We start from the raw sequence: 27111 nt of genomic DNA on the forward strand, positions 1-27111 counted from the left end.
GGATCTGGTACTAGCAATGCTCAGGGCAGAGTTGTTGGGTGCATTCTTTGTACATAGATCACAGAGCCCTTGCTTTGAGCGGGATGTCACGCGAACACTTAGTCTTCCTTGAAAAGAGAATGGTGCTTAAATACAATGCCTCACATTTTGAAGGGAAGCTTCACTACTGTTCACTCATTTGCGGTGAAAGCAGCAACGGAGCACAGGAAAGCCTTTGCTCTGCCGCCCGCGTCCAAGAAAGGGGCTTCCACTGCAACCTCTAATCACTGCCTGGATTTTAGGCCCTGCTCCCTTCCCTCTGCAGTTCCTGGTGAGTGCACCTGACGAGGATGTGGACAGACCAACTAGCAACAGGAAACAAAGTAACATTTGTTGCTAAATAACCCATCACTATCCAGGACAGTAAGTACTCTATGTTGACCCCAAAAAACATGAATAGTGGGAGCATTGAGATATATATTGTGTAATTAAATACGAATGCTTCTGACTTACTGGTGGTTTTGTTTTTTTTTTTTTTTTAGTTATAAAAGTAATTTAGCTCAAACCAGTAATGCTAAAACACTTGCATAAAATCAATCTTCACTCCCCTCCCCCGCAACTATTTGCAGTTCAATATTAAACAGCCTCTACTTCCTGTGAACATACACATAATATAGGAGTTTATTCAAACTTAGGTATTTTCAAAATTTATTTGCATGTGCTTTTTTTGTTTCATCCCTCTAGGCCAGTACCTCTGACATTCTGGTTGGGTTACGATCGATCGGAAGCATAGATCCTATGATCTAGTCGATCTCCTCCCTGTGGGGAGGGAGACGTTCATGTTTCCACAAACCAATTGATCATTGGAGTGGCTTCAGTCAAGTGGTTTAAGAAGCTCCAACTTGCCGGAAAACAGCATCGCGCACATGGGCCGGGTTTGGCTAGGCGTTGGGAAGACAGAACTAACGGGGGAAACTAGTTAAAACCAGCCGAGATGCCGAAGTTGGTGGACTTTGCGGGAGAGGCCCGGCGAGCGCGGCGGGAACGGAGAGCGCGGGGCAGGGCTCCGCGACGCCTCCCACCTCTGGCCGCGGGAGGGCGCACTCGGGCCGGCACCGCGACTTCCGCCGGCGCCCCGCCCAACGGGCTCGCCCCGCGCTCCGATTGGCTGCACGGCGGGAGCGCGCCGAGTCAGGGGGCGGGCCCGCGCCGGCTACAAAGCGGCGAAGGTCACGGCGCGAGAAGGCGCGCGCCGCCGCTTCGCGTCACGGCTGCGGCCCTCGGTCCCCCAGCTGCCGCCGCCGCCGCCGCCGCCTGCCGCCTGTCCGCCGTCCGCGCGGGGAGCCATGGAGGGAGTGAGCGCGCTGCTGGCCCGCTGCCCGACGGCCGGCCTGGCCGGCGGCCTGGGAGTCACGGCGTGCGCCGCCGCCGGCGTGCTGCTCTACCGGATCGCGCGGAGGTGAGTGCGCGCGGCCCGCGGCCCGCGCGGCCCACGCGGCCTCGGCCCGCCCCCGTCCTCCGCCCTCCGCCCGCGGCCCTCCCGCCCTCGTCGGCTCCGGGACCGCCCGGCGCCTCCCTGCCAGTGCGCCGCGAGGCCGGCGTGGCGGCGGGGCCTGGCCCTTGTGCCCCCGCGCTGAGACCCGCTGTGCACGCCCCCACCCCCGGAAAGAAGACCGTGCGGGGAATCTAGTGGGAAGCGGCTGAGCAGTGGGTTGGGGGACCTCAGGAATGTGGAGCGGGCGGGGACAGCCAGCGCGTGAGTTACGCACTTCCTCCCCCGCAGAGACCTGTGCTGGCGGAGCCGCAGGGTCTGCAGGGCCCCCAAATCCTGCGGGAGAATCGAGCGAGGGTCGGACTGCGCTCTTTTCGCCTTCATCCCGGATCCCTGGTCCTCAGGAGCACGCTGGGGTGGCACGATCCTAGCTGGCACTTTCTGGTGTACAGGCGCTGTCCCAGGCGTCGTTCTAATCTCACATTAGCCCATTTCCGAGTCACAGCCCCTGCTGTGCCTAGACAGGCTGAGAGACAAAAGAGCTACATAAACTGTTAATAATGAGAGCAGTCAGGGTGTGAACTGTAACACCCTGGCTGTGGAGCCGGCATCCCTAACCCCTGGGCACTACAGCCTCCAAGAGTAGGAAAGCCGGACATACTTCCGAGGTCTTTAAACTGGGCTGCGCTGCTGCTGAGCGGATTCAGTGGCTGCCCGCCGCCCTGGCCTAGGCTCAAAGATCGTGTTGACCCCCATTTTCAGAGCTGGCGTCTCATGGGTCGCCATGATCAGGGATAATAGCTTAATGGCCTCTTGCTTCAGCAGGGTCTCAGGGGCAGCCCCACTGCCTCCCTACTTGATCCACCTTCCAGGGCACAGGAAAAAAAAGGTGGGGTTGTGAGAACATTCTAGGGACAAAAGGGGTGGGGTTGTAGCTTCAGCAAGGGATGTTGGAAGCTCAGCTCTTAGGTGGGAGAAGCGAAGGAACTTGCCCACAGCAAGTGGGGGAGCTGGGATTTGAGCCTGGAGGGTCTGTCTGTTCTTCTTTAGCCCTGCTTCTCACCCAAGGAGGAAAGAAGTGAGGGCGACTGAGTCACAGGCTTCCCGGAGGAGGAAGGGGTAGGAGGGACATCAGCTGTGTCTGCAGGATAAGCCAGACTGGCAGGCTGAGGAGGGGGCGGCCTCAAAGGGTCCCTGACAACCCACGCCTTTGCGTGTCCCAGCTTCTGCCCAATTTTTGGAAGCTGGAGGGGCTTGCAGGACCAACTGGTTCAAACCAGTCATTTTATAGAGGAGGGAACTGAGGTGCAGAAGTATCAGGCCACCTGCTCAGATTCCCAGAGCGTGTTGACAGCAGAGGTGTGTCCAGAGCCCGGTTTGTCTCTGAACACTGCTGCCTCCCAGTTAACCTGCCATGGGGAATGTCAGCCCAAGGATCAGAGCCTGGGCCAGGCATTGTCACCAGGCTTTGTAGCCCCCTTGTGTTGGTGTAGCTGGACTTGGACTAGGTGTGCTCACTGTGCCTCCAGCTCTTGCCTTATGCTACAGCTGTCCCTGGGGGTCCCATCTCCCCTCCTGGGCTGCCAGCCACAGCTTTCCCTCTCGGAGACAGGCGTCTGGGGCATTGGTGCCGTGACGGGTGAGCTGATTGGAGTGAAGCCAGGAGGCCCTTTCAGTCTAGTGGCATGATGCCAGGGTCATGGTGTTGCCTTGGGTCCTGTAGGTTGAGAAGGACCAGCCCTTACCCAGGAGGCTTGAGCTTTTACCCTAGAGCTTTTGTTGGGGGTCATAAATGCCACTGGCACAATTTAGATACAAGACCAGCCCCGCAGACTGATCCCTTCTCCCTTCTGGGGGAAGAACTGTGACTGTGAGGAATGTTGGCTTTGGCCACAGTATGGGTTTTGAATGACCCTTAGGAGAGCATGTGAGGAGAGTTGTTTTTGGAAATCGACTTGGCCAGGTGGGTGGTTGCCGCCTCAGCACAGAGACATGGACAGAAGCCTGCCCGCAGAGCAGGAGGAGGAGGTCACTTCTCTGAAGGGCTGCAGCCCCCCCGAGCCTCAGGCAGGGCCACCCTGGCTTCCCACCAGGCAGTCCTCTGGACTGGACTTTGTGTAACCTGGGAGGCAGGTGCTGCTGTTGTCCCCATTCTACAGATGAGGAAACGGAGGCCTGTCCTGCGGTACCACCTATTCAGCGGCAGAGCCCCGCCTCACTCCAGCCCTTCAGCTCGTAACCCAGCCCCGCGCTCTGGGTCCTCACCGGGTGATGTGGCTGCCGCTCTGCACCCACTGGAAATCTGTGGAAGCCCGAATTATGCTTTCCTGGGCTTGCTCACCCTGTACCCACACAGTCCTAGTGGCTTCCCGTGCCTCTCCCACCCAGACTCCCACCCCCAGACTCTGCTGCTTGGTGTCATTTCCATCTGCTGCCAGCACATCCCTGCTCAGGACCTTAGGGGCCTCCCACGGCCCCCGCAGGTGTTTATTGGATTGTCCACTTTCTGGTCTTTAGAGACGGAAAGGATGCAGCCTCCTGGGTATAGGAGCAGAGCCTCGTTCAGAGTCCCTGTTTCCCACTCACCTCTCGCCACACTCTCCTAGTGCCGCACACTCTGGCTGAGGGGACCCCGCTCCCTGCACGCATGCCGGGTGGCCCCCCCGCCTTGCCCAGCAGTCCCGTCTGTTTGAAGGCCATCTGCTCGTTTGCCCTGCTGGCCAGCAGACCTGTTCTTCAGGGTGACGGCAGATGCTCCGCCTATTGGCTCTCTCTTGTGGCATCTGTCACCAGCTGCCCTGTGAGGTTGCGTTCTTGTCCTTGTGTCCGGGTCAGGAGTGGAGAACCTCGCTCATCTCTGCCTCTCTGCAAGCCTGGCGTGTGCCCAGCCTGCACGGGCTGTGCTGAATAACCAGGGTGGTCCCCCGAGAGCGGATCCGGGGGCTCTGTGTCTCAGTGTTGGCAGAACTGCTGTGGACTTAAGTGTGCTTTCCCTTGAGGCTGGAGCGACAGCGCGGAGGCGCTGAGTTGCACGTTGTTGCCATTGTCCCGCAGCCCAGGAGGCACTTTCTTGGATTCTCCCAGGTGAATAGGACATGTATTGCCCACTTGGGGCACAGAGGAGCAAGTGAGGAGCCATGTGGGGTCTAGTAAGGACCCCTCCCCTATGAGGCTGTCCTGGGACATCCTGTTGGGGTCCTGCCAGAGGCTGACTACCTGAGGGAACTAGCCTGACTCTCGGAGACCATCTTCTAGACCCCATTGGGCCAGCACGCGGTGCCTAGAGTCACGGGCTATGTGCCCGGCTCTCCTCTGGGGGTTTCTCAGAGCCTGGTGGAGACTGGTTACACATTGGCCTTCACCAGTCTCTGACAAACCCCATTCTGCCCACCCTGCCCCCTGGGACAGGGACTGAGCCTTCCATGTGGCACAGTGCTGGGCTCACAACAGGTGCCCAGTCCTTGGCAGGGTCCTGGGCCCAGGGCCTCATGCTGCAGCCCTCTGAGTGGTGGGCTAGAAGTGACCCCCCGCCCTCTGCCCCCCACCAGACCTGTAGGGCCTGGCAGGGTGTCAGGCACAAACTTTGTTGTAACTAAAAGTTTGTGTTTGGGGCCAGTGGGATGATAACAGTTAGGGGCACGTGTTCATCTTTTTCTTCCCCATTGTTTGGGGCTTGTGGAGGGATGGTTCCAGAGTGTGCAACTGCCCCTGGTTCCTCCTGAGGCACTCCTCCTATCCTTGGCTGCCTCGGGCCTCTGGCCAAGAGCACAGCACACAGGTAGCAGGAGCTGGGTTAGCACCTTCCAGACCCTCCCAGCCACCCAGCCTCTGGGGCCCAACCTTTTCCCTGAGGCAGCCTGGCCAGGACTCTTCTAATTGTCACAGGGACATTGTGTCTTGTCACCTCAGATACTGTCCACCACAAATTGTGGGTTGACCCAGAGCCTCACTGGGGTCGGAGGTTGTTGGCTTGGGGGAGAAGCGGGTTGAGGAGTTTAGGAGGGGAGCAGGGTAGGGGGACATTCCTTGAGCAAGAGCAGGACCTGGGCTGCTGGCTCAGAACAGATTGACCCAGCAGATCCCTGGTAGAAGTGGGTGTGGGCCCAGAGGCCAGGCCCACCTGCCTGGCAGCTGTGAAGACTGTTCGAGCTGTAAGATCAGCCATGAGTGCGCCCCCAGATGTGACCCATAAGCGCCCACAAGACTCAGAGTGGCAGGAGCCCTCAACCCCGGGCAGGGATTACGAAGGGCTGAGGGTGACAGGAGCCAGAGCTGCTGGCCCAGGGGCCAGGGCCTAATCTCCCACCTCCCCTTCCTGTCACTCGCTTTCAAGGCCAGGCTCATTTCCCCAGCAACAGAGCTGGAGGTTCAGGGTGGAAATGATGACTTCCTGGGCGGAAGGGGCTTCCGTGCCTGTCCCCCTGGACCCAAGCCTTGGCTCCTGCTTCCCCACCATTGGTCCCTGGGGCCAGTCTCTTACTCCCTTCCTGTCTCTCTTTATTTGTGGGCTGCCAGCTCTTTTGCTGGCTCTTCTCCAGCCAGGGTGCAGTGGGCTTCTGGGGCAAAGGAGGCTGACGGACCCATCGTGAGGACAGCAGGGCCTAGGGGGCAAAGGAGCCTACGTCATCACCCCTGGGGACCTGCCCCTGTGCACTGTTAAAAAGAAACCTGTAAAGCAGGTATAAATTAACAAAGAGAAAGCCAAGTGCTGGCATCTCAGCAGAGCGGGTTCCCACACCGCTAGCTGCCTCCTTCCACTGCTCTTTGCACGAAGCCCAGAGAAGCTGTCAGAATGCCTCCACTGACCACCTGCCCAGCTCCGCGCTTTCCTAAGTTCTCTTGTTTGATCTTCTCAGCAGCCTCTTTGGGGCGGGGATTATCATTATCCCTGATGGCCAAATGAAGGAGTGCAGTGGAGGTTCCAGGAGGTAGAATGACTTTCCCCAAAGGCCACATGGTGACCACAAGGCTGCACTGCCCAGTGCTGCTGTTTCTGGGTCTTGCCCGCTGACTCGATGCTGGAGACAAGGTGGTCCCTTGTGATCCATCATGAGGGCTTTGGCCTGAGCTGGGGTTGGGGCTGCTGGGGGCGCCCTCTGTGGACCTTGGGACCCTTCCGTGCGGGGTCTGGTTCCATCCACTTCTCTCTGGGCTTCCAGTTCCCCTCCCCATCCCCACATTAATTACCAGATGTTGGGCGTTTAGCCAAGCACTGTTAGCGCTTCCCACACTTGAGGTGTCTTGTTCCCAGTTAACAGATGATAAGACTGAGGCTTGGAGAACTCTTGGAACCTGCCTGTGGTCAGTGGAGTGGCAAGGCCAGGAGGCAGCTGCAGTGTCAGGAGCAGGAGTTCTGCTTCCTGGGGGCAGCCTTTCTTCCAGGCCCCTGACCACCCCAGGGACAGGGTAGTGACAACCAGCGCTCTGTGTTGGGAAGCACCTTTAGTGTGTCTTGTGTCATTGGATCCTTGTAACATGCAGATGCCCTGGTTCTGGGATTACCCCCACTTGGACGCGGGCTGAAGCTGAGAGAGGAGAAGCCCATGGCTAGAAGCTGGCAGGGCCAGGGACTCTGGCTCCCAGAAGCGTGGGCTCAAGCTGTCTTTGGACAGTAGGGGTGTCCATGTGGAATATGGCTGCCCACCCCAGCAGAGGCCCAGACTCGGAAGGCTGAAGGTGGACTCTGAGGGTGAGCAGGCGGACAGGAGCAGCAAAGCCAGGACCCCGGGGCTCAAAGAGCTGCCACTCATCACCCGCATTGTTTTAATTCCTGGGATTGGAGGGGTTTGCTGGACAGTTGCTGTGCACCCCTCCCCCTCTCGACACCATCCCCCAACACACAGTCAGTGAAATGAATGGAGGGGCCTTAAGCATAGATCCCTCGATGTCTGGGCTGGGATTATCCTGCAGACCCCACCTGTCACCACATGTGTGGCCTGTGCGGGCCCCTGTAGCTGGCCTGCCCTGTCCCTCTGCCAGTCAGGATTAGCCCCTGGCTGAGCAGCTGTCTGTAGTCCCCACCCCTTGGCCTCCTTGGCCCTCGCTGTCCTGGGGGTTTCTGTGAAGCACAGGAGGCTCCTTCCATCTGGATGCTCCCCAGGGAGCACCATTTGCACAGCCTGGGAACAGGCCCAGGGTCTGCAGGCCTTGCGGGGAGGGCAGGCATCCTGGAGCTGGTCGCTGTCTGCCCCATGGCCTGCTGGCCCTGACCCCCGTTGCCCCCATGCCTGAGCCCCAGGACAGTGGGGCCTGGTGGACCTGGGTCCCCATGTGGACACGTGGAGCCGAGGGATCTGGTGAGTCTCCAGCTGCCCCCAGGGTCGGGGGGAGTCTGCCTCGAGGGCTGAGGAGAAGCAGACGGACACACGGTGTCCAGTCAGGGTCCTCGCCCTCACAGCGTCCTCTCCTCCCCCGGCCTGCTTCCTGCACATCCTCCCTGGTCTCCATCACGCCGGTGGCGAGGTCTCCCCACTGATTCCACTCCGTCCTCGTCCCCAGGATGAAGCCGACGCACACCGTGGTCAACTGCTGGTTCTGCAACCAGGACACGGTAGTGCCCTACGGGAACCGCAACTGCTGGGACTGCCCCCACTGCGAGCAGTACAACGGCTTCCAGGAGGTGCGGCCGCACATCCCCTCCCGTCCCGGGCCTGTGGGCCCCACGCCCTGGCCCTGCACCCCTCCTTGGAGGATGAGGAAACAGGCTCAGGGAGCCAAGATGACTTGTGCGGAGTCACACACTAAAGGCAGATTTGGGTTCAGTTCCAGATCTTTCTGGCTCCGAAGCTCGTTCCCTGCTCTGCACTAGCCTGGGGTCGCAGGCTTTCTGCGGAGCCGAGTAATGAGGAGTTCAGGCCTCGCAGGCCATGAGGTCCCTGGCACCCACTCGGATCTGCCGAGCCCCTGTAGTCAGTGTGTCTGTGGTCCAGGAGAGCTCTGTTCACAGACATGGGTGGCAGCCCACCAGCTGTTCGCCAACCCCTGTGACAGACTCAGTCGGGTCCTGAGGAATGATACGGGGTGGGGGTGGGGGGTAAGGGGGTTCCAGGCTGCACTCCCAGTGTCTCGCCTGTTGGGGTTCCCCGTGAAGTTTCTTCGGAAGAAGAGCTTCTGTGTTGCGTGTAAAGAAAGTGTTAGCAGCCTGGGACCAGGCTCACGGCGATGGAGCCCCCTGACTCAGGTCTTCCTCCCCCAGAACGGAGACTACAACAAGCCGATCCCCGCCCAGTACCTGGAGCACCTGAACCACGTGGTGAGCAGCGCGCCCAGCCCCCGCGGCCCCGCGCAGCCCCCACAGTGGGTGAGCAGCCAGGTGCTGCTGTGTAGGAGGTGCAGCCACCACCAGACCACCAAGATCAAGCAGCTGGCCGCCTTCTCGCCAAGAGACGAGGTGAGGTGGGCACGGGGAGGGGCCGAAGTGCTTTAGAGCAGCTGAGAGGCATCTGGAGGGGAACCCCCTCCTCACCCTGCCCCTGTCCGTGCTGGCCCCACGGCAGAGGGGTTTGCCCCTGGGCAGGGGAGGTGAGTAGGGTCTTCTGGCTCCAGCTTGGGGCCCTGTTGGACCCGTCCTGTCCACGTCCCTCTGAGTGTGACTTGCCTGCTGCCGGCAGGCGGTTTGCTCTGGAATTGGTGGAGGGTGCTCCTGGCTTGTGGGAGAGGAAGGGAGATGGGTGCTGCTGAGAAGCTGGATGTGAGGGCTTGCCTCCCTGGCCCCATTGAGCCCAGCAGCCCTGTCGTCTAGCTCATCCCACCTCGCCCAGGCTGGGAATCCCACGACCTCAGGAGAAAGTCCCAGCTGAAGCCCAGGGACATGGACTTTCCCAAGGCCCAGCCTGGGAGGGAGGGAGGGAGGGAGGAGGGAAGGGGGAAAATGGAGGGGAGCCTGGGCTGAGCAGGGAGAAATGGGGAAGCGGCAGAAAGAAGGGAAGGCACGTGTGACGAGGCTTCTTCAGTCTCAGCGGGAGAGCAAACGGATAACCCTCCGGCCCTGCAGACAGAACTGCTTGGCTCCCTTGGGAACGCTGGGGGTAAGGGGAGAGGTTTGTTGCTGCTGCACCTCTTGGGGGAGGACAGATGGGACTCAGGTCTCCTGTGCTGTCCCTGAAGCCCAGTGGACCTTTGATTCCCACTAAAGCCCTGGCCCAGCCAAGGGCTCTCTAGTGTTGTCTGGATCCCTAGGCTTAAGGGGTGAGGCACGCCTACCTCTGGGTTGTCCCGTCTGTCTGCATCCAGGTGGTGTCAGCCCAGAGCTACCTTCTCCCGTGGCTCACCCGCCTTCCTGGAGCCCTGGTGTCTGGGAGCGGGGCCATGTCCCAAGTTCTGGCCTCCAGGTGCATCCTGTGGAGCAGCAGAACTTGGCTAGAGTGTCTCCTGTCACTTGAGGCCCCCTGCTGCATCCCGGGCTCTGGGTGGCCCTTACTCCTGATGCCCTCACCGCACCCAGGGGGCCGTTTGTCTTTTTGGGCGGTGGAGGAAGCCAGTGCAGCGTGGGGGCGACCTGCCCGTGGTCACCCTGCTCAAACATGAACTCAGGTCCGACCTGCTAGGCAGGCAGCACCAGGCCCCTGAGCCTCTGCCCCGCCCCCCACAGGGCAGGTACGACGAGGAGATCGAGGTGTACCGGCACCACCTGGAGCAGATGTACAAGCTGTGCCGGCCCTGCCAGGCGGCCGTCGAGTACTACATCAAGCACCAGAACCGCCAGCTGCGCGCCCTGCTGCTCAGCCACCAGTTCAAGCGCCGGGAGGCTGACCAGACCCACACTCAGGTCTGAGGGGTGGCCCCAGCGCATTCTGGGCATCACAGCCCCCAAGTTTGTGCAGGAGACCCCTTCACAGAGGACTCAGCCCAGTGACCGGAGGGCAGCTCTTCAGAGCTGAGGTCCTTTTCCCTGGGGCAGCAGCCTTCCAGTGGGGCCGTGTACCAACCTGCCCCCAGACCCGGAGTGGAGCAGGTGTCCTGAGCGGAATGGCTTGGTATCAGGACGCATTTGTTACCTGCCTGCTTGATGGGTTTCTGAGTTTCCCTGCTGCACCCGGGCACTTTCCCAGCCCTTGTGTTGGTTCCTCACAGCACCTTTGTGGTGGGTGCTTTGCTGAGCACTGTGACTCCCATTTACAGCTCTGGAAACCAAACTCAGGGAACTTAAGTAGCTTGCAGAGGGCCATACACCTGGTGTGCCGTGTCACCAGGATTTGAACCCAGGACCGGCTGGCTAAAGTCATCATTAATTTATCCACTGTGTTCAGATAAAGGGATGTTATGGTTTAAAAAAATCTGACATAGTAGTAAGTGGATTTAAAAGTAAAAGCCATCCTCCCCAGAGAAATTCCCACCCACCCACTCCGGTCCCCAGAGGTGCGTCCCATTGGCGTGTGGCTCCCAGGCTGCAGCCAGGTCCCTGACCACATGGCCATGCCGCCAGCCCACATGCCTGCTTGCCCAGCAGGGCACCCTGACCCTTGGTTTCCTCCCCTCCACCCTGTTCCCAGACTGGACGACTTGTTGCTGTATGTTTTAACTTAACTTTGGCCTGAGTTATCTGTATATTTATTACAATTCCAGTTAAAACCACAATAGGAATTTTTGATAAGAACTTCATGATTGAAAAACTTTGAAAGAAGAGCTCAGTGTAACGTGAAAAGGGTTTCTGTGAAGAACGTGGTAGCGCAGTGCCCGCCCCCCCACTCAGTAATTCTCACAGTGGGATGATGGCCCAGAAGTGAGACAGATTAATGGGACCCAGTGGTAAACCAGAAACCAAGCCAAGAGTGTCTCAGCATTTAGGGCATCTGGCCATCAGGAACTGAGTGGATTCTTGGGCAAGGACTGTGGGGCCCTGGCCAGACCCCTGTGCGTAGAGTGGGCCCCAGGATGGGTGGGTGGCTCTGCCCATCTCACTGACCAGTCTTTCCGTCCCTCCCTCAGAGCTTCTGCTCATCTGTGGTGAAGGCCCCGGTCCAGGTCATTGTGCTCCGTGCCCTTGCCTTCCTGGCCTGCGCCTTCCTGCTGACCACTGCGCTGTATGGCACCAACAACCCCTTGGCCCCTGGGGGCCCCCTGCCCCCAGCGCTGCCGCCTGGTGGCAATGGCTCGGCCACACCTGACAATGGCACAGCCCCTGGGGCCGAGGGCTGGAGGCAGCTGCTGGGCCTGCTGCCGGAGCACGTGGCAGAGAAGCTGCGCGAGGCCTGGGCCTTAGGGCAGAGCCACCAGGTGGGCGTCGTGACACTGGGTCTGCTCACCTGCCTGCTGGCCATGGTGCTGGCCGGCCGCATCAGGTATGTGTGCAGTGGGTGGGGCAGGGGTCTGCGTCTTGGACTGTGGCCTCGGGACAGGGCTCAGTGGGAGGAAAGCTTAGGTCTGGAGTCAAGGGACCTTGCTGGGCGCACAGCCGTTGGCTGAGCTCCATGATGCAGCTGGAACAAGACTCCATCCTTCTTCTCCAGCAGCTGGAAATCCAGTGGGCAAGAGTAGGGCAAGTGACTTGCCTTAGAGGGGCAGCAATGTCAGAGCCGGCCCACCACTTACTGCCATGTGCCAGGGCCACTGGGGCCACGTTGCCTTGCTTCCGCACCTCAGGCTCCTCACCTGCAGAATTGGAGTGATGATAATCTAGCTCGTGGGTTGTTGGAGGGTCAAGTGGGAATTCCTTGGGTCCTTGCTTTGCTTCCCCGTGCAGTTGCAGACCCTGTACCAAATAGTGTCTGTGTCATCCCACAGTGACTCGGGGGTATCTTAGCCCTAGTTCACAGACTAGGACACTGAGGCTCGGGAGAAATACTGACTCAGAGTCATACAGCGTTTAAGTATTGGGCGCTGCACCAAGAGGCCTACACTCTCCTCTTGGCCCTGGATTCTGTCCTGAGCGGGGCCAGGGGTGCGGATGAAGAAGGCAGGACATCATAGGAGCGAGAGAGCTCTTCTCCCACCTTGATGGGCTCTCATTCCCGCTCTCCCTGCAGGCTCCGGAGAATCGACGCCTTCTCTACCTGCCTGTGGGCCCTGCTGCTGGGGCTGCACCTGGCCGAGCAGTACCTGCAGGCTGCCTCGCCCAGCTGGCTGGACACGCTCAAGTTCAGTACCACGTCCCTGTGCTGCCTGGTGGGCTTCACGGCAGCCGTGGCCACGAGGAAGTCAACAGGCCCACGAAGGTTCCGGCCTCGAAGGTCAGAGAAGCAGCAGTGACTGCGGGGGGAGGACAGACGGACGGACAGGCCCAGGGCTTTGCCCCCAGCCCGGACGGGGCACCTCTGTCTTGCATCTTTCTTACCTGCCTCATTCCCACCCCCGCCCATCCTAGGGCCCCTGGTCCTGGCCCAGCCCCTTCTCCAAGAAGTCGGGCCTCCCCACCTCTTCTTTCTGGCTCCACCAAGCCACTCCCCAACCCAGTGTGCTCCCAGGTGCTCTCTAGCTGCTCACCACTGCTGCCACCTCTCTGGCCAAAGACCCCCTCACTGCCCTGAGACTGGAACACAGGGGGCCCCTACACTGCCTGCCTTTGACCTGTGGCTTTTTGCTGGTGGCTCTGGGCACCCCCATGCTGGCCACGGCCCTTCTCCTGGCTCTGACACTAGTGGGAGAAGGTTGAGAGCCTGCTGTCTGCTTCTCCTCTTGCCTTGCCGAGCGCTGGGCCCTTGCCGTATGGCCTGACGACTCGGGCTGCTTGGCGCAGGCAGGTGCTGCTGGTTTGGGGCCAGAGCGGAGCTCCCTACCTCGTCCCAGCATCACTTCTCTGGTCTGCCCCATTGGTCCTACCCGTTGCCCAGCCAGCCCTGCCAGAGCTGGTGGAACCAGAAGGAGGCAGGGCTGCCCCTTGGGTTCCCTGCTCTGAGGCCTTGGTGAGACCCTGTTATCCCTCAGCCTCCTTCCCTGGGAACAGAGAGCGCAGTTCTTAGGCCCAGACTGGCCTCGACCATGAGTTTGTGGGGCAAGGCCCTTCTCAAGGTGGACGGTAGAAAGGCCATGCTTCTCCTGTGGTCAGCAAGTTTCTTCTTAAGAGCCAGGCTGTGGTGGGAGCTCACTCAAGTGGGCGGGGGAGGTGGGGTCTGTATACTCTTCTCTTTATTCATCTGTCTTTCGGGCATCGCTGTGAGCCAGACAGAACTCGAGCACACACACTCTGCCCATCTTCTGGGAAGCCCCCAGTTCTGCCCTGGAAAGGCAGGACCCTGACCCTTATGGAAAGCCCTCCAGTCACTCCCTGTAGGGACTGGGGTTCAGGCTTCCCGGGCCAGGGCTGCCCTAGCTGGCTGGCACTGTGGGGCCTGAACTGCTCTCATTGGCCCTGTCTCCTTCCCCCCATGCCAGGGGTGTCCCCAGTTTCCTCCAGCCCCACCCCAATATGATGCCTGGGAAGAGTCCTGACTCCCTGAGGTTAGCACAGGGTAAGGGGCCCAAAGGACACACAGGCCCATGATGACATCAGGTCATTGTCACCTTGTCCCTCTCTGGCCAGTCACTACCCTCCTCCTGGCCCCTGGAGTCCCTCATGGAGAGCACCGAGGCTCCTGCTTCCCACTTCCAGGTAGGGCTGCCACAGCCTCGCTCTCCCTGGGTCAGCAGGACGGGAGGGACAGCTGTGTGGTCCTGGCCAGGCCCTGCTGTCCCATCCTGTTTGCCATCTGTGGAATGAGAAGTGGACTCCTCTCCAGGGCCCTTGGGTGCTGACCTTGGTGTATACATGCTCTGGAAGTTGAGGTGCCATCCACATCTGGAGGAGGTTCTCAGCCTAGGGGTTGCCTTCTACGGCTCCAGCAGGAAGGTAGACCAAGGCTGTCCCCTGCCTGGCATCTTGCCCTCTGGTGACCTCAGTGCAACCCCTCCAGGGCCCTTGTGTACTGCCACACATCACTGTGACCACAAGCCCCTCTCTAGGTGTGGCCCCAAGTGTGCCAACCCCTCCCCTCTGCACATCAGAGCCCAGGAAAGGCAAAAGCTGATTACATGTGTCACACTTAGGAAAGGGCCGTCGACTAGCTGGGCCTGAGGGGCAGGTGAGAGTGCCCTGGTCAGACCCTCATAGAGCCCCCAGGGTGCAGGGGAGTCATGCCCGAGCCCCACCAGCACGAATCCTCGTGTTCTCTGGCCACCCAGCCCCACTCACCTGAGCGATGGGGTGGCAGCCATGCCACCCTCGGCATCCGTGTGGGAGAGCCTGGGTGGGTCAGGAGCCGCCCCCGGTAGCTGTATGGCCTCAGACCAGGCCCGTCTGGCTGGGCGCAGCTTGCTCTGGGTGGAGGGAGAGCTGGAAGAGCACTGACTAGGAGGAGGGGTGGGTGGCTGGCCTGTCAGCGGGGAGGGAGCCCCTGTCTGTCCCTCACCCCAGTCAGCCAGCCTCAGGGAGAGGAGGCGGCAGGTGCCAGGCGGGGGACCAGTGTCTGTTGGCTGTGCGTGCCTTTGTATCTGGAACCTCCTATTCTCAAGGAAACTGATGGCGCGATGCTAATTATTGCTTTTCTTGGCGTTGAGTAGAAGTGGGACATCTGTGTGTATGTGTGTATTTAAGTTAAATTATTTATAATAACCAGAACCGGCTCTCTCGCTGGCCAGGAGCCTGCTGAGCAGATGTCTTTCCTGCCCTCTAGCGGGGACGGGAAGACGCCCTCGTGTCATGAGATGGACCCCGTCAAAGGAAGGCTTCCTGGCCTTTTTAGAGTTTGTGTGGTGTTTTAAAATTACCCATCTGTCCCTTGAAGTCTCATTCCTCGGAGCGTATTGCAGCACCTTCCAGCGGTACTGGCAACAGCTGAGGAAGTGCAGGCGCCGCTGGGATCGTGCCTTGTTAACGGGGACCGTGGCGGCCCTGCTGGGGGCCTCTCCCTCCGCTGGGGACAACCACCTGACCGTCCGGGATCGGGGTGACAGCCCCCGAGAAGTGAGGGAGGTGCCATTGGACGCCTTCTCCCTTTGGGCTTGGGGTTCCCGCCCCGGGCCGAGCGGGCTCCCCCATAATGCTTGCCCCAGAGCCCACCCAGAGGGGCCCGTGTCCCCTCGGCCCGTGGCTGTTGCCGAGTGTCCTGTCCTCTGTTGTGTGGTAGAACGTGGATGACTGTCTAGTGACCCTCTAATCACTGTAATCGCAACTCCCGGCCGTAGATGTAGTGTTTTTGATGCTGTATTTTCAATAAATGCCTCCGGGGCCCTGCTTTTACCCGTGGGCGTCAGGCACCACGTCTTTGTTTTTCTTTCACGATCCTTCAGAGGCTTCTGCACAGGGGGCGGGGGCTCTGGGGGACGAGCGTGCCCCCCAGAGTCAGGTGTGGGAGCTGGCAACAGTGGGCACCAAGCGGCTTGAGGCCAGGCCATCCTCAGGTGCCCTGCTGGGTTGTGTTTTTCCTCGTCGTCTCAATAAACCGCTGCTTAAAATACAGTCCTTTCTCTCCTCCCGCTCCTGGCTGGGGCGGGGACTGGGTGGGAAAAGCAGACGTCCCCTCAGCGTCAGGTGGGCTGCAATACAACCTGCCACCTGCTCCAGAGCCCCTTGGTTCCGGCGGATGCCAGACTGGGATTCCGGACTGAGTGCCCCTGAGACGGGGTTTGAGGGCACAGGCAGTGGGGGGGCCTCGCCAGAGGAAGCTGATATTCAGGCAGTGCTTGGGAGCCTGGCGGAGGTGGGGCCCAAGGGGACTGTCTTCTGCGGCGCCAGGCTGAGGGCTCACCCTTGGCGCTTCACAAGGATCTGCTAGTTAAGTCTCAGCGAGAGGGGTCGGAATGAAGAACTATCTCCCCCTCGGCGCCACCAGTTTTAGTTGCATCAGAGATTGGGAAAGCACCTGTGGCCTGTGCCAGGTGACTGAGACACTCAAGTTATAAACGTGGGCAGCCCCAGGTGTGAGAAGGATCTGGGAAAAGCAGGAAAGAGCTGGCAAGACCCAGCTCCTGGGCCCAGCTGGCCGCCTCTGAAACCTGCGGCCTGACTTGGCCCCTCTCCTCTTACTTGCTGGTTACTGCAGTGGGGGGCCTTTGGCCAACTCCCAGTCTTGCCTGTGGTCTGCGCAGTGGGGTGGCTCAGGGGCACCAGCGCCGAGTCCTCCTGCCGCCCGCTGAAAGGCCTTGACATGTCTGCTGCCAGGCCCACGCACCCTGCCGTGGCCAGGCTGCTGCTGCACACGGCAGACAAGTTCTCTGGGAGGTGCGGGCCCCAGCTGGGGACAGGGCTCCCTGCCTGATCGGATTAAGCTGGCCAAAGCTGGTCCCAGCGCAGCTTCACTGCCCCTCAGTGCCTGATGGTCCCCTGACCTCAGGCCACTCCCCAAGGGAAGCAGCTGTCCTGCCAAATGGTGTCGCAATTTTAAAATGACAATACAAGATTATATCTTGCATTTAAATGCAGAACCTTCCCCAGGCATTTTGGGGAAAAGGAGGTGGGGGTCAGACAGGCTTAGGCAGGACAGGTTAGCAGGTGGAATGCAGGCGCATCCAGGCTGGGGCAGCCAGGTTGACCAGACTCCTCTGAAGGTTTGCTTGATGAGTTCCTGCCTCGCTGTCCCTGTGTGCCTGAAATACTGGGTCCCCCCTTTGATTCTGAAGTCCAGGTGGCCTCCTGGCACTTTGACAGGCATTAAGGAGGTCACATGATCCTCCAGGGGGGCATAGGCTGAATCCACACTTTCCTCATAAACTTGTCTGAAGTCAGGGGCAGGGGTGAAAGAGGGAAGTCAGTGGAGTGAAGCTTGGCCAGTGGTGCCCGAGTGTGCGGTTGTGATGGGCACAGGGTGGGGCCCTTAGCCGGCCCCCGGCTCTGCAGCAGGGCCTGAGCCAGCCTGCCTGTCCGTCGGCACATTGTCCATGGGCTCAGTTGTCCCTTGGGACTGAGGTAAGGCTGGACCTCCTGCAGCTCCGTCCAGACGGCGGACTAATAATGTATTAACTGCCTCTGTCCCTCCCCCTCTGTAATCGGTTGCCTTAATCAGAAGCATGGTTGACATTCTGGCTTGGGGCCACCAGGTCCTGTTGTGTGATCTGTACCACTCTCGAGTTAAAGAGACACTGTCACCTTCCGTCTTTTGAACTGCCTTGCGATCGTTTACAGGTCTTTCTGAGGTCAAGTTTGGCTGGTGTCCCACGAGAGCCTCTTCCCGGGGATTCCCAGGCCTGGCTGCCTCCCCCTCCACTCTGCCAGGGCCTTTAGAGGAGGGGCTGGTGTCTGAGAGCAGAGGGCAGCAGTGGGACTCCCGGAGTCGGGCCTTGGGGAGCAGGGGGCTCCCCGAGCTTGGCCGCTGTCAGGAGGCTCTGGGCACTGAGTGGACGTGGCACAGAGGAGCCCAAGGCCGTTAGCCTGACGGAGCACATGGCGCAGGGCTGGGTGTTTTTGCTTCAAGATGAAGGGTTGGCGTGAGGTTGGTAAGGGCGACAGTGTCACTTTAATACTGAGACTCGTAGTGGAACTAGTTTGCTGTGAAGCTGGGGGTTGGGAGGGGGCATGCAGGGAGGGGTGGGTCACGCTGGCACCTCCCAGCCACCCGCTCCTAATGGCGTGAATGTGGTCGGACTGCTTTTCCGCTTCAACTAACACACGCCTCCTCTGGGACCCCGACTCAGGCCCCACCTCGCACTGTGGGAGAGGGGAGGGGACCCGCCACGTGGAGGCCGCCTGCAGAGCCCTCCCAGGCTGACCCTGGTCCTCTCTCCCACGCCCATGGGCTCTTGCAGGTACTTCCCGGGAGACTCTGCCGGCCTCTTCCCCACTAGCCCCGGCCTGGCCATCCCCTGCCCGAGTGTCACGGGCTCTTCGCCGTCTCTGTTCATCCCTACCCCGCCCGGCTTCCTGCCACTCGCCAACCAGCAGCTGTTCCGGACACCGCGACGGGCCTCGCCCTCCTCGCTGCCGGGCCGCCTCAGCCGGGCCCTCTCGCTGGGCACCATCCCCTCTCTGACACGAGCAGGTGAGGACTCGGGTGGGCAGAGCGGGGCTAGGGGTGGCTGGGCACAGGGTCTCTGGCTGAGCACAAGGTGGGAGATGGTGCAGGAGGGCAGTTAGAGCTCCTGCTATAGAGATAGGCGGAACTGGGTTCAAATCCTGGTGTCTCTGCTCAGTAGCTGCCGTAGCCAAGGGACTTAAACATCCTGAGCCTCATTTTCCCTCAAAAAAAAAAAAAGGGTATTAGTGGGACCTGCCTCGTGGTGGTAGTGATGTTGCTGGAAAACTGGTCTCTGCACCCTGATAGCCAAATTGAAAGTCAGACAGAGTTTGGGGAGGATAGAAAAGAGCAGCTTTATTGCTTTGCCAGGCAAAGAGAGTCACAGCAGGCTAGTGCCTTAAAGACTGTGGGCCTGTCCTGGGGTTTTATAGAAAAATGGGAGCAGGAGGGTGATAACAATCAGGGTGTGAGCAGGGGCTACATTCCTTTCATCTTGATAAGAACTTGCTGTTGTTACGGGGGAGTTGAGGAGGGTCTGCCCATTTTCTTGAGGTTCAGTCCATGACCTTCTTTCAAGACCTCTAGGGTAAAAGGATGAGTTATTCTAAGAAAAGAGTGCACAGGGAGGGGAGCGGGTTAGCTAGAAGTGCAGGCCTGAAGCACTCAGCAGCCGTCTTGTCAGTTTTCTCCTCTTTCAGTGAGGGTTAAAGAGGATGACATATTTAAAGCGCTGAGGCATCCAGCCGATAAATGTCCAGGCCCACTGGGTTTATCTTTTATCACATTTCTTAATTCATTGCTGTTGTTTTTAGATCTTGGGGACTGGGAAATTTGCCCCTGGCCCTTCTGTGTGGTCCAGAGGTCAGGGATTCGGTTCTGGTCAGTGGCATTTGTGGAGTCCTGGTGTGACCAGCACCTGGTCCCCGTCATAGATCTTCCCTGAAGCCCTGTGGGTGTTTTGTGATGACCAGCATCTCTTTGGGAAGCCGCCTGGTGCACACAGGGTTTGCCTCGCCCTCGGGGTGTGGCCTGGGGCTGACCCAGGCCTGGTGGTGGCCGGCTGGGCAGCAGGACCAGGCTTCTAGGAATGTGGGCAGCAGGACCAGGCTTCTAGGAATGTGGGCAGCGTCTGGTTAAGCCGGGCTTGCTGACATGCAGTGTCTCATTTAAGCCCCTCAACGACTCCCCCAAGCAGGGGCTCCTGCTCTAGTCCAACACCTCCCTGAGTCTCGGTTTCCCTCCATCTCTTGCCCAGCCTCTGCAGCTGCCAGGACCCAGAGTTTGAGCCCAGCCATCTTCTTGCCCAGTGTGCAGTCCAGCGTCCTTCTGGGTAGAGGGTGGGCTGCACTGCAGGAGGGACTGTTCATGGGACACACCCGTGAGCTGAGCGGTGGATGGTGTTTGAGGTCTTCAGGGTGGCATTCAGGGGTTAGAGCCTCGAGTTGTACAGAGACCTGGACTCCAGATGTTTCCGTGTAACCAGACGTGAGCCATGTTGCTGGGGGAGAGTGGCTGCTACCTGCCCTGCCGAGAATGGTTGTTCAGCAGAGTTCTGAGCCCCTGCCTGTGGCAGGCGAGTCACAGCTGAGACCTGGCCCAGCTCAGACCTGGGGCTGGCGGACGGGGCCTCCATGAGCCCTTCGTGAACAGCAGCTGGAGTAGGGGCAGGGGAGGGGAGAGGACATGGAATGCCCTGGCCCCCCAAACCTGGGAGGCCCTGCTGCTAAACCCATCCCCAAAAGAGTGTTCTCTGGAGCTCCCCACCCGGAGCTTGAGAGGCTTCTAGGCCTCCAGGGTTGGAGTCGGGACCCAGCTCCCGAGCCCCTGCAAGATAGCTCGGATGCGGGCCCTGCCAGAGCTTGGTGTTGGCGATCTTGGGGAGCGAGGGGTGCTGACTGCCCAGGGAGGGTTCCCTTTTGCCTTGTTCTTTAAAAAATGAAATGAGTCAGATAAATCACCCCACAGGGTGACAGGCAAGAACCTGACCTTCGAGGGGAACATTCCTGCTCCAAAGGTTCCCTGCAAGGTGAAACACAGGGTTAGAAAACCAAAAGCCCAGGTCACGGTTGCCACCCACCTCTCCCTCTGGAGAAAACCCGACCCGGTCCGAGGCTGCTGATCTATGGAGGGGAAATGGGGGCCTCAGACTGACCTCTTGGCGCCTCCCGTTCCCCACCCGTAAGGGAGCTTAGTAATACACACTCCGTGGGGTTGCGTGAGGACTGCGTACATGCAGGAAATACAGTGCCAGGGGCCACCAGGCCAGCTGGGAGCAACGAGTGGGGCCCCTGAGTCCGTGACCTTGGGTGGTCCCTGCATCCTAACTTCTCCTCTGAAATGGGTGGCTGTGCCTTGGGGCTGTGGAAGGCTTGACATGAGACCATGCCAAGGAAGCTTCCAGAACAGGGTCCTCAGCGGACATGGCTGCTGTTATCATTATGGGATGGGGATACAGCTAGAAGCTTAGCTCTTCCCAGGGGATCAAAGGTCAGACCATTGTGCTCAGACCCCAAGCTGATGTTAGGAGGGTGTCCTTCTCTGCTTCCTGTGGCTCTGTAGTGGAATTTGGGGCGGAGGAGAGCAGACTGCCGTGGGCCCGAGTACTCCCCCGGACTGGCCATGCACACTGACCAGCGTGGCCGAGCCAAGGGGCCCCCTACAGCCAGTTCAGACCTTCGGGGCAAGATCTCCCACCCACTGCAAATGACAGGCAGCTTCCCTGTCACCCTGGGAGGCCCGAGGCAAGGGCTCAGGAGGTCCACCGCCCCGAGGGCGGCAGGGCAGCTCCCTGGCAGGCGGGCTGTTGTCAGAACATCAGGTGGGGTGTTCCAGAGTCTCCGTTGTCAAGGTGGACCGAGGATGAGGTTTGTGTGGGTCATCGGCCCTAGTGGCCCGGGTCACAGGTGCAGCACTGTCTCCCTCCGCTCTGCTGGCCTCTGCTCCTCTTGCTGCAGCCTTGCCCCTGCGTCCCTTGCGGTCATGCCCAGGAGGAAGACCCCTCCCCGGCATCCGTAGAGCAGGTTCTTGAAAGGACTCTGGCTGTGCTTGGCCACATGGCCACATGCGCCCGATCACTTGGGTTGACCTGGGTCTGTGTCCCTGGGCCTGGTGGGTGGAGAGGTCGGGCGGTGCTCTGCGGGCGACGGGCCCCTCAGAGCCCCTTGGGCGATGGCGCAGCAGTGCCCACTGGACACATGGTGGATCTCTGCCCGCTCAGTTCTCAGTGGGACCCTTGGGGGAATAGGACATGTGAGATGGAGTCCCTGCCCTTGGGGTGCACTTGACTGAGGAAAGAGCGGAGTGCTCAGGTGCCCTGAGGTCCAGTGCAGGCAGCTGGTCAGGTGATGGGCTGGTGGAGGAGGCAGGACTCAAAAAAGCAGCCAGACCTCATGGGAAAGAAGGGTGCAGGACCAGGCATCAGGCTTGATCTCGTGTGTGGCCTGCTGTGGGTTTCAATTTCTTCATCTACAAGGTGAGGATGTGCCCAACGAACTTCAGACAGGTCTAGAGCCTGTGTTCTTGTGACAGCGCGACGCCGCCAGCAGAGCGGGCTATGTGAGGGGCAGAAGAGGCTCTGTCTCCACGGGTGCCCCATGTCACCTTTCTCTTTCCTCTCCAGACTCAGGGTATCTGTTCAGTGGGAGCCGCCCACCGTCCCAGGTGTCCCGATCCACGGAGGTTCCAGTTTCAGGTGAGGAGGACAGAACCAAGAGGAGTGATGGGGAAGCTGCTTCAGGAGGGGTGGTTCGTGGGCCGAGGTCCCCGGAGCGCTGTGTGGGGCAGGATGGCAGAGGGGTTAAGCATGAGCTTTGGGGTCAGATGAGCCCCCAAAGGGGATTGTGTTCAAATCCCAGCCCTGTGCCTCCCTACTGTGCAGCCCCAGGCAAGCGCCTAAAACCCCTGGGTCTCAGTCTCCTCTTCTATGAAATGGGCACAGTAGTTTCTATAATTAGATACGATGCTGTCATTCTTAAGTGATGACTGAGGGATTCCGCCATCAGCAGGGCTTAGGTTAGCTGACCTTTGGTCTCCCGTTTGTTTCTACCCAGGCCTCACTTTCAGCTGAGGGAGGTACCAGGGCCTTTGAGTAGAAATCGGAGCGGAGCAGAGGGAGAACATGGTTGAGGCTCCATGGTCCTCCTCCTTCAGGTGCCTGACCCCTCTGCCCTCAGTACCCAGCAGGTGTCCTCTGTGCACCCCCAGTCTAGGTCCAGCCTTGTCTCTCTTCATGGGTTAATAGAGGAAAAACAGGAACAAAAGAGCCACCACTGTAACCACAGCGAACATTCACGCCATGTTGTTATCTTTGTTTCTGTCATCCCCTCGCCCCCTAGATTACTTCTCAGTGCTGTCAGGGAGCTGCCCCTCCTCCCCGCTCCCTTCCCCAGCACCCTCCATAGCTGGCTCCGTAGCCTCCAGCTCTGGTTCTCGGCGCCACCGCCGGCCCCTCATCAGCCCTGCCCGGCTCAACCTGAAGGGGCAGAAGCTGCTGCTGTTCCCGTCGCCCCCCGGAGAGGCCCCCAACACCCCCAGCAGCTCAGACGAACACTCGCCCCACAACGGCAGCCTCTTCCCCGTCGAGCCACCCCAGGTCCTACAGCGGCAGCCCACGCGGGACATGAAGCACACCGTGGGTACGGCCCTGTGACCACCCTCCCGGAGGCAGGAGAGCCCAGCAGGCCATGGGAGGCCCCTGTGGTCAGTGTGCAGCAGTGGGGACACTGTCAAGAGGCCACAGAGGACCTGTTCTGGCTCCTTTCCGACTGTGTGGCCACTCCCCCAAGTCCAGACACCCACAGCCTGGCTTCTGGTGACCTTGAACCCTCCAGGACTTGGCCCTTTGTTGGCTGATTTTATTTTCTTCTTTTACAATTGACCTTGAGGGTCCTCTGTTCCTTGGAATGGATCAAAAACACATCAGGCTGCATCTGGTTGCAGATGCTTTTGTTTTGCTCAAATGGTGTTTTTCTGCAAAGCATTTTTAAATTTTTAAAATTAGGCCTCAGTCTTTTAAATCTTTCACATGAACATGTGGATTTCCTGTGTCTCTTACGATGTCAGAAGATCTGGCCACCCTGGGCCGGAATCCTGGCCAGACAGTTGGAAGGGCAGGCTCAGGTCCCACGCCCCAGCCTCTTCCACTCCCTGCCCCGTCGACCTACCCCCTCCGAAGCCTCACTTGTGGCCATCGTCTTCTACCGCCTGGTGGCCTTTGAGTTTGCTGCTCCTGATCTAAAACCAGCTCCCTTCGCGGCAGCTACGCGGACAGGACCTGAATGAGGACCTGGCCTCCCACTGCCCACTGCTCAGGGCGGGCCAGGCGAGTTGGGACGGGCAGGGCTGGCTGGCTGGCCCCATCCAAGGACCGTCCTGGGATTGGAGGTGGAGCTGCCCCGCGTCTGTCCCTGGGGGTGAGCTGTGAGCTCCCACTGAAACACCCCTTCTCCCTGCAGACATGAAGTCAGTGCCAAAAAGAGGCAGCACCTGCAGCAGCCGCTCCATCAAGAAAGAGGACGATTCCTCCCAGTCGTCCTCCTGCGTGGTGGACACCACCACCAGAGGGTGCGCAGAGGAGGCCACTACCTGGAGAGGTCTGCGCCGCGATGCGATGCACGGGAGGAGGGCAGGGCAGTGTCGGGGCTGAGGGTCTGCAGCCAACTTTGTCTCCAGTCTGGGACCCTGACAGAGAACCGCCCCTCAAAGGGCCCTTGGGTGACAGGATGGTTAGATCGCTCCCGCAGCACCTTCTGGATTCTGCCTGGGGCTCAGCAGACAGCATTCCCAGACTGTATTAGGGTTTGGATCTCCGCCATTCCAGTAGTTTCTAGCCACAGGCAGCTATTTAAATTTAACAATTAAAATTTAATAACAATAACAGTTTAGTTGCTTAGCTGCACCAACCACCTTGCAAGTGCTCCATTGCTGCACGTGACCTGTGGCTGCTCTCCTGGACAGAACAGATAGAGAACACTTTGACCTTTGCGGAAAGTTCCCTGGGATGGGCTCGGCCTGGAGCGCCTGGGCCCGGTGCAGAGGCTGCAGGCCTGCACTGGGCACTGAGCTGCCCGGGTTCAAATCCCGGCTCCCCTGCTCGCAGGCTACGGGCAGGGTGTGAGATCAGATCTCAAGTCCTGGTTCCGTGTAAAGCACCAGTGGTCAGCTCCTGGCCCCCTACCCCCACCCCAGGCCCTGTGGGAGATGTGTGTGTGTATGAGAAAGTTTCCTGGAATGATTGTCTTGAGCTGACTGGAAACGGGTGCTCTCCCCAAAATCAGGTGGGGTCTGGGATGTGACTCTGCAGCATCAACCTGGGGCTGGGGACCCCAGGCAGCAACTTACTGCCTCTGAGGTCTGGGCAGGGCACTCATGCCCTAAAGCCCCTGTGGCACATGCCTGTGAAGCCTTTGCCACAGCCCGCCTACCCCCACGGCAAGGTACAAGTGTATGCCCCCCGAGCCGGGTACCTGCCTGATGGCCCAGGGTCAGGAAAGGAGGCACCTTCAGGGAGTCAGGATTTAGCCAACTGGCCTCAGGGTCTTTCTGGGTGGGAGGCCTCTGGGCAGCAGGAAAGAACTGGGGACTGGGCTTCAGGCCAGGAGAGCCTCTGGGGGTGGGGCCGCAGCCCAGGAGAGCCTCTGGGGCGGGGCTGCAGAGCCGCACCCCTGCATTTCTGGTGGGCGGGGCAGGTGTTTGGGTTCCTCAGGACCTTTGTGCCTTTGACTCGGTCTTTGTTTTCTCTGGAAGGTCGTTTTGGCCCCTCCCTGATCCGGAGCCTCCTGGCTGTGAGCTTGGCTGCCAACGCGCTCTTCACCTCTGCCTACCTGTACCAGAGCCTGCGCTGACCGCCGTCCACAGCCTCCCGGCGCCCAGAGAGTCTCGGAGGGTGCGCCCAGGTGCGTGCAGCTCCCACCACTGCCGGCCTCAGAGCCCTCCCCGAGGGCTGCCGCCTCCGCCCTCGTCGCCAGGGCCCTTGACCTCACCAGATGGAGTCCTGTTGCCCTGACGCCTTCTCCCCATCTAATTGACTGCAGGGCTGATCGAGGTCTTGGGGTGACACCCCTCCCCGCCCACCTCCTTGGCTGATATCAGTTGTGTGTTTGGTGCTGACACTCTGATCCTGAGGCCAGGGACCCCAAGGGGCTGCATGACCCCAGGGTCCCCTCCCCACCACCCAGTCCTGCCTGGCAGGGCTGCCTCTACTACTGTAATGGGAGCAGGAGCCGGCCTGAGCCCTGGCTCCGCGCCCGAGGCCTGTGATCGCCTCTCTGTACTGTACTCCCCTGTCCCACCGGGCACCTTGGGCTCCTTGGGGGAGGAAGGAGGGATGGTCTAGTGGAGAATCAACCTCCCCAGGACAGACCCCTTGAGGATCGGGCACCTCCGTCCTTGTCCTGGCCCTTCCTGTAGGCTGTAGGCTAGGCCTGCCCTCTGGCTCTTCAGTTCCTGGGTCTTGAGGGCTTGGCTGGACTAGTGTAAGCACCCCCAAGGCTCTTCTGTCTACGTGTGCCCCCATTTTATTACCTCTGGTGACCTTCCCCAGCAGCAGCCCAGTGACCCTGAGAACACTACCCAGGACCCTCCCCACCCCATTACCAGGCCCCTCCCCCATGCACTGTCCACGGGGGCCTTGCTTGACCCCTCAGTCTATGGGTCTCAGATGAAACTGGACCCCCTGCCCCCACCCTGCTGTGAACTCAGCTCCTCAGCCACTGAGCCCCCACTTCCCTCGCTTTCATTCTGCCATCATGTCACGGTGGGCTCAGCATGACCTCCATCTGTCTCCAGGCCACCTCAGCTGGCCTGCTTCCTACTCCCCAACCCCATCCTGCCACTGCCCTCCTGACCGATACTGCAGGTTTGCCCCCACCCTTGTGCTGGGGTCCCATCCTGCCCACCCTCAACCCAGAGGAGGAAGGAGGGACCTCAGCCTGGCACAGGGACCCTCAGAGTGCTGTGAGGAGTGAGAGACTGTGTGTCTGTGGATGTCAGAACCCGCAGTCCCCGCTGCCCTGGGCCCTGGACACAGGTGTGGCAGGGCCCAGGGCAGCGTGCATGCACACTTGTGCGTGTCAGTGCACCTGTCTGTGCCCCTTGGGGAGGAGTCAGCAGCCTCGGGGGAGGGTTATGAGGGCAGGGGAAGGGTTTTCACTCTCATTCAGGGATAAAGTTTAATTTTATTTTTCTACACATTTTTGCCAGGTAGGCATTCTGTTGATAAGCAGGATGCCCCCAATTCTCCCTGCCAGGGAGGTTTAGTTTTTTCAAGCTTTGGGTGCTTTTTTAGTAATTTTTTTTACCATGTGGGGAAGGGGATTGCTCTGACTTCCCCCTACTCCTGGGAGCTACTGTTTCCTGCCCCGTCCCCCACCCCAGAACATGGGGAACTGGGGGGCCAGGGGCTGTACCAGGCCCCTGAGTCCAACTGCCAGAAATGGTTCCAACTCGGAGGTGGTGCCTCTTGGCCCCCATTTGTATAGTGGGTGTGTGTGTTGAGTTTTTTAATTTTACTGTTTGCCTAACCAAGCCAGACTCCATTCCCAAATGCCCTCCCTCTCTGGCCCTGAGGAAGCCCTGACAGAGTGCCCAGCTCCCTCCTCTCGCGCCCGGGCCAGCGCGGCCCCTCCTGCCCAGGGCCAGGGGTCCCGGTGCCCCTAAGGGCAGTGGGGAGGCTGGGCAGGGAGGGGTTTACTTATGTTTTCTTTCAAACAAGAAACACAACCTTATTTTTCTTTACAAAAGTTAAAAAGGAACCAAAAAGATACCAACCTTTGAACTATA

At 59.7% G+C, this 27111-nt stretch overlaps 1 protein-coding gene across 3 annotated transcripts; it reads left to right on the forward strand.

Moving 5' to 3' along the window:
* The first annotated feature begins 1184 nt into the window (after window positions 1–1184).
* TMEM201 (transmembrane protein 201) lies at window positions 1185–27111 on the forward strand. 3 transcript variants are annotated; one of them, XM_032495136.1, is made up of 11 exons: window positions 1185–1438; window positions 7970–8090; window positions 8667–8861; window positions 10062–10238; window positions 11399–11751; window positions 12436–12639; window positions 18125–18357; window positions 21953–22024; window positions 22668–22967; window positions 23787–23924; window positions 25078–27111. In XM_032495136.1, the coding sequence occupies exons 1-11, from the start codon at window positions 1326–1328 to the stop codon at window positions 25173–25175; spliced, it is 2004 nt and encodes a 667-aa protein (XP_032351027.1). In that variant the 5' UTR covers window positions 1185–1325; the 3' UTR covers window positions 25176–27111. The 3 variants fall into 3 exon arrangements, with proteins under 3 accessions (XP_032351027.1, XP_032351030.1, XP_032351028.1); XM_032495139.1 differs by lacking the exon at window positions 25078–27111 and adding an exon at window positions 23591–23653 and having other exon boundaries at window positions 1186–1438; window positions 23787–23911; XM_032495137.1 differs by lacking the exon at window positions 1185–1438 and adding an exon at window positions 1548–7767.

This window comes from Camelus ferus, chromosome 13 (assembly GCF_009834535.1).
Source record: "Camelus ferus isolate YT-003-E chromosome 13, BCGSAC_Cfer_1.0, whole genome shotgun sequence".
In the NCBI taxonomy this organism is placed as follows: domain Eukaryota; kingdom Metazoa; phylum Chordata; class Mammalia; order Artiodactyla; family Camelidae; genus Camelus; species Camelus ferus.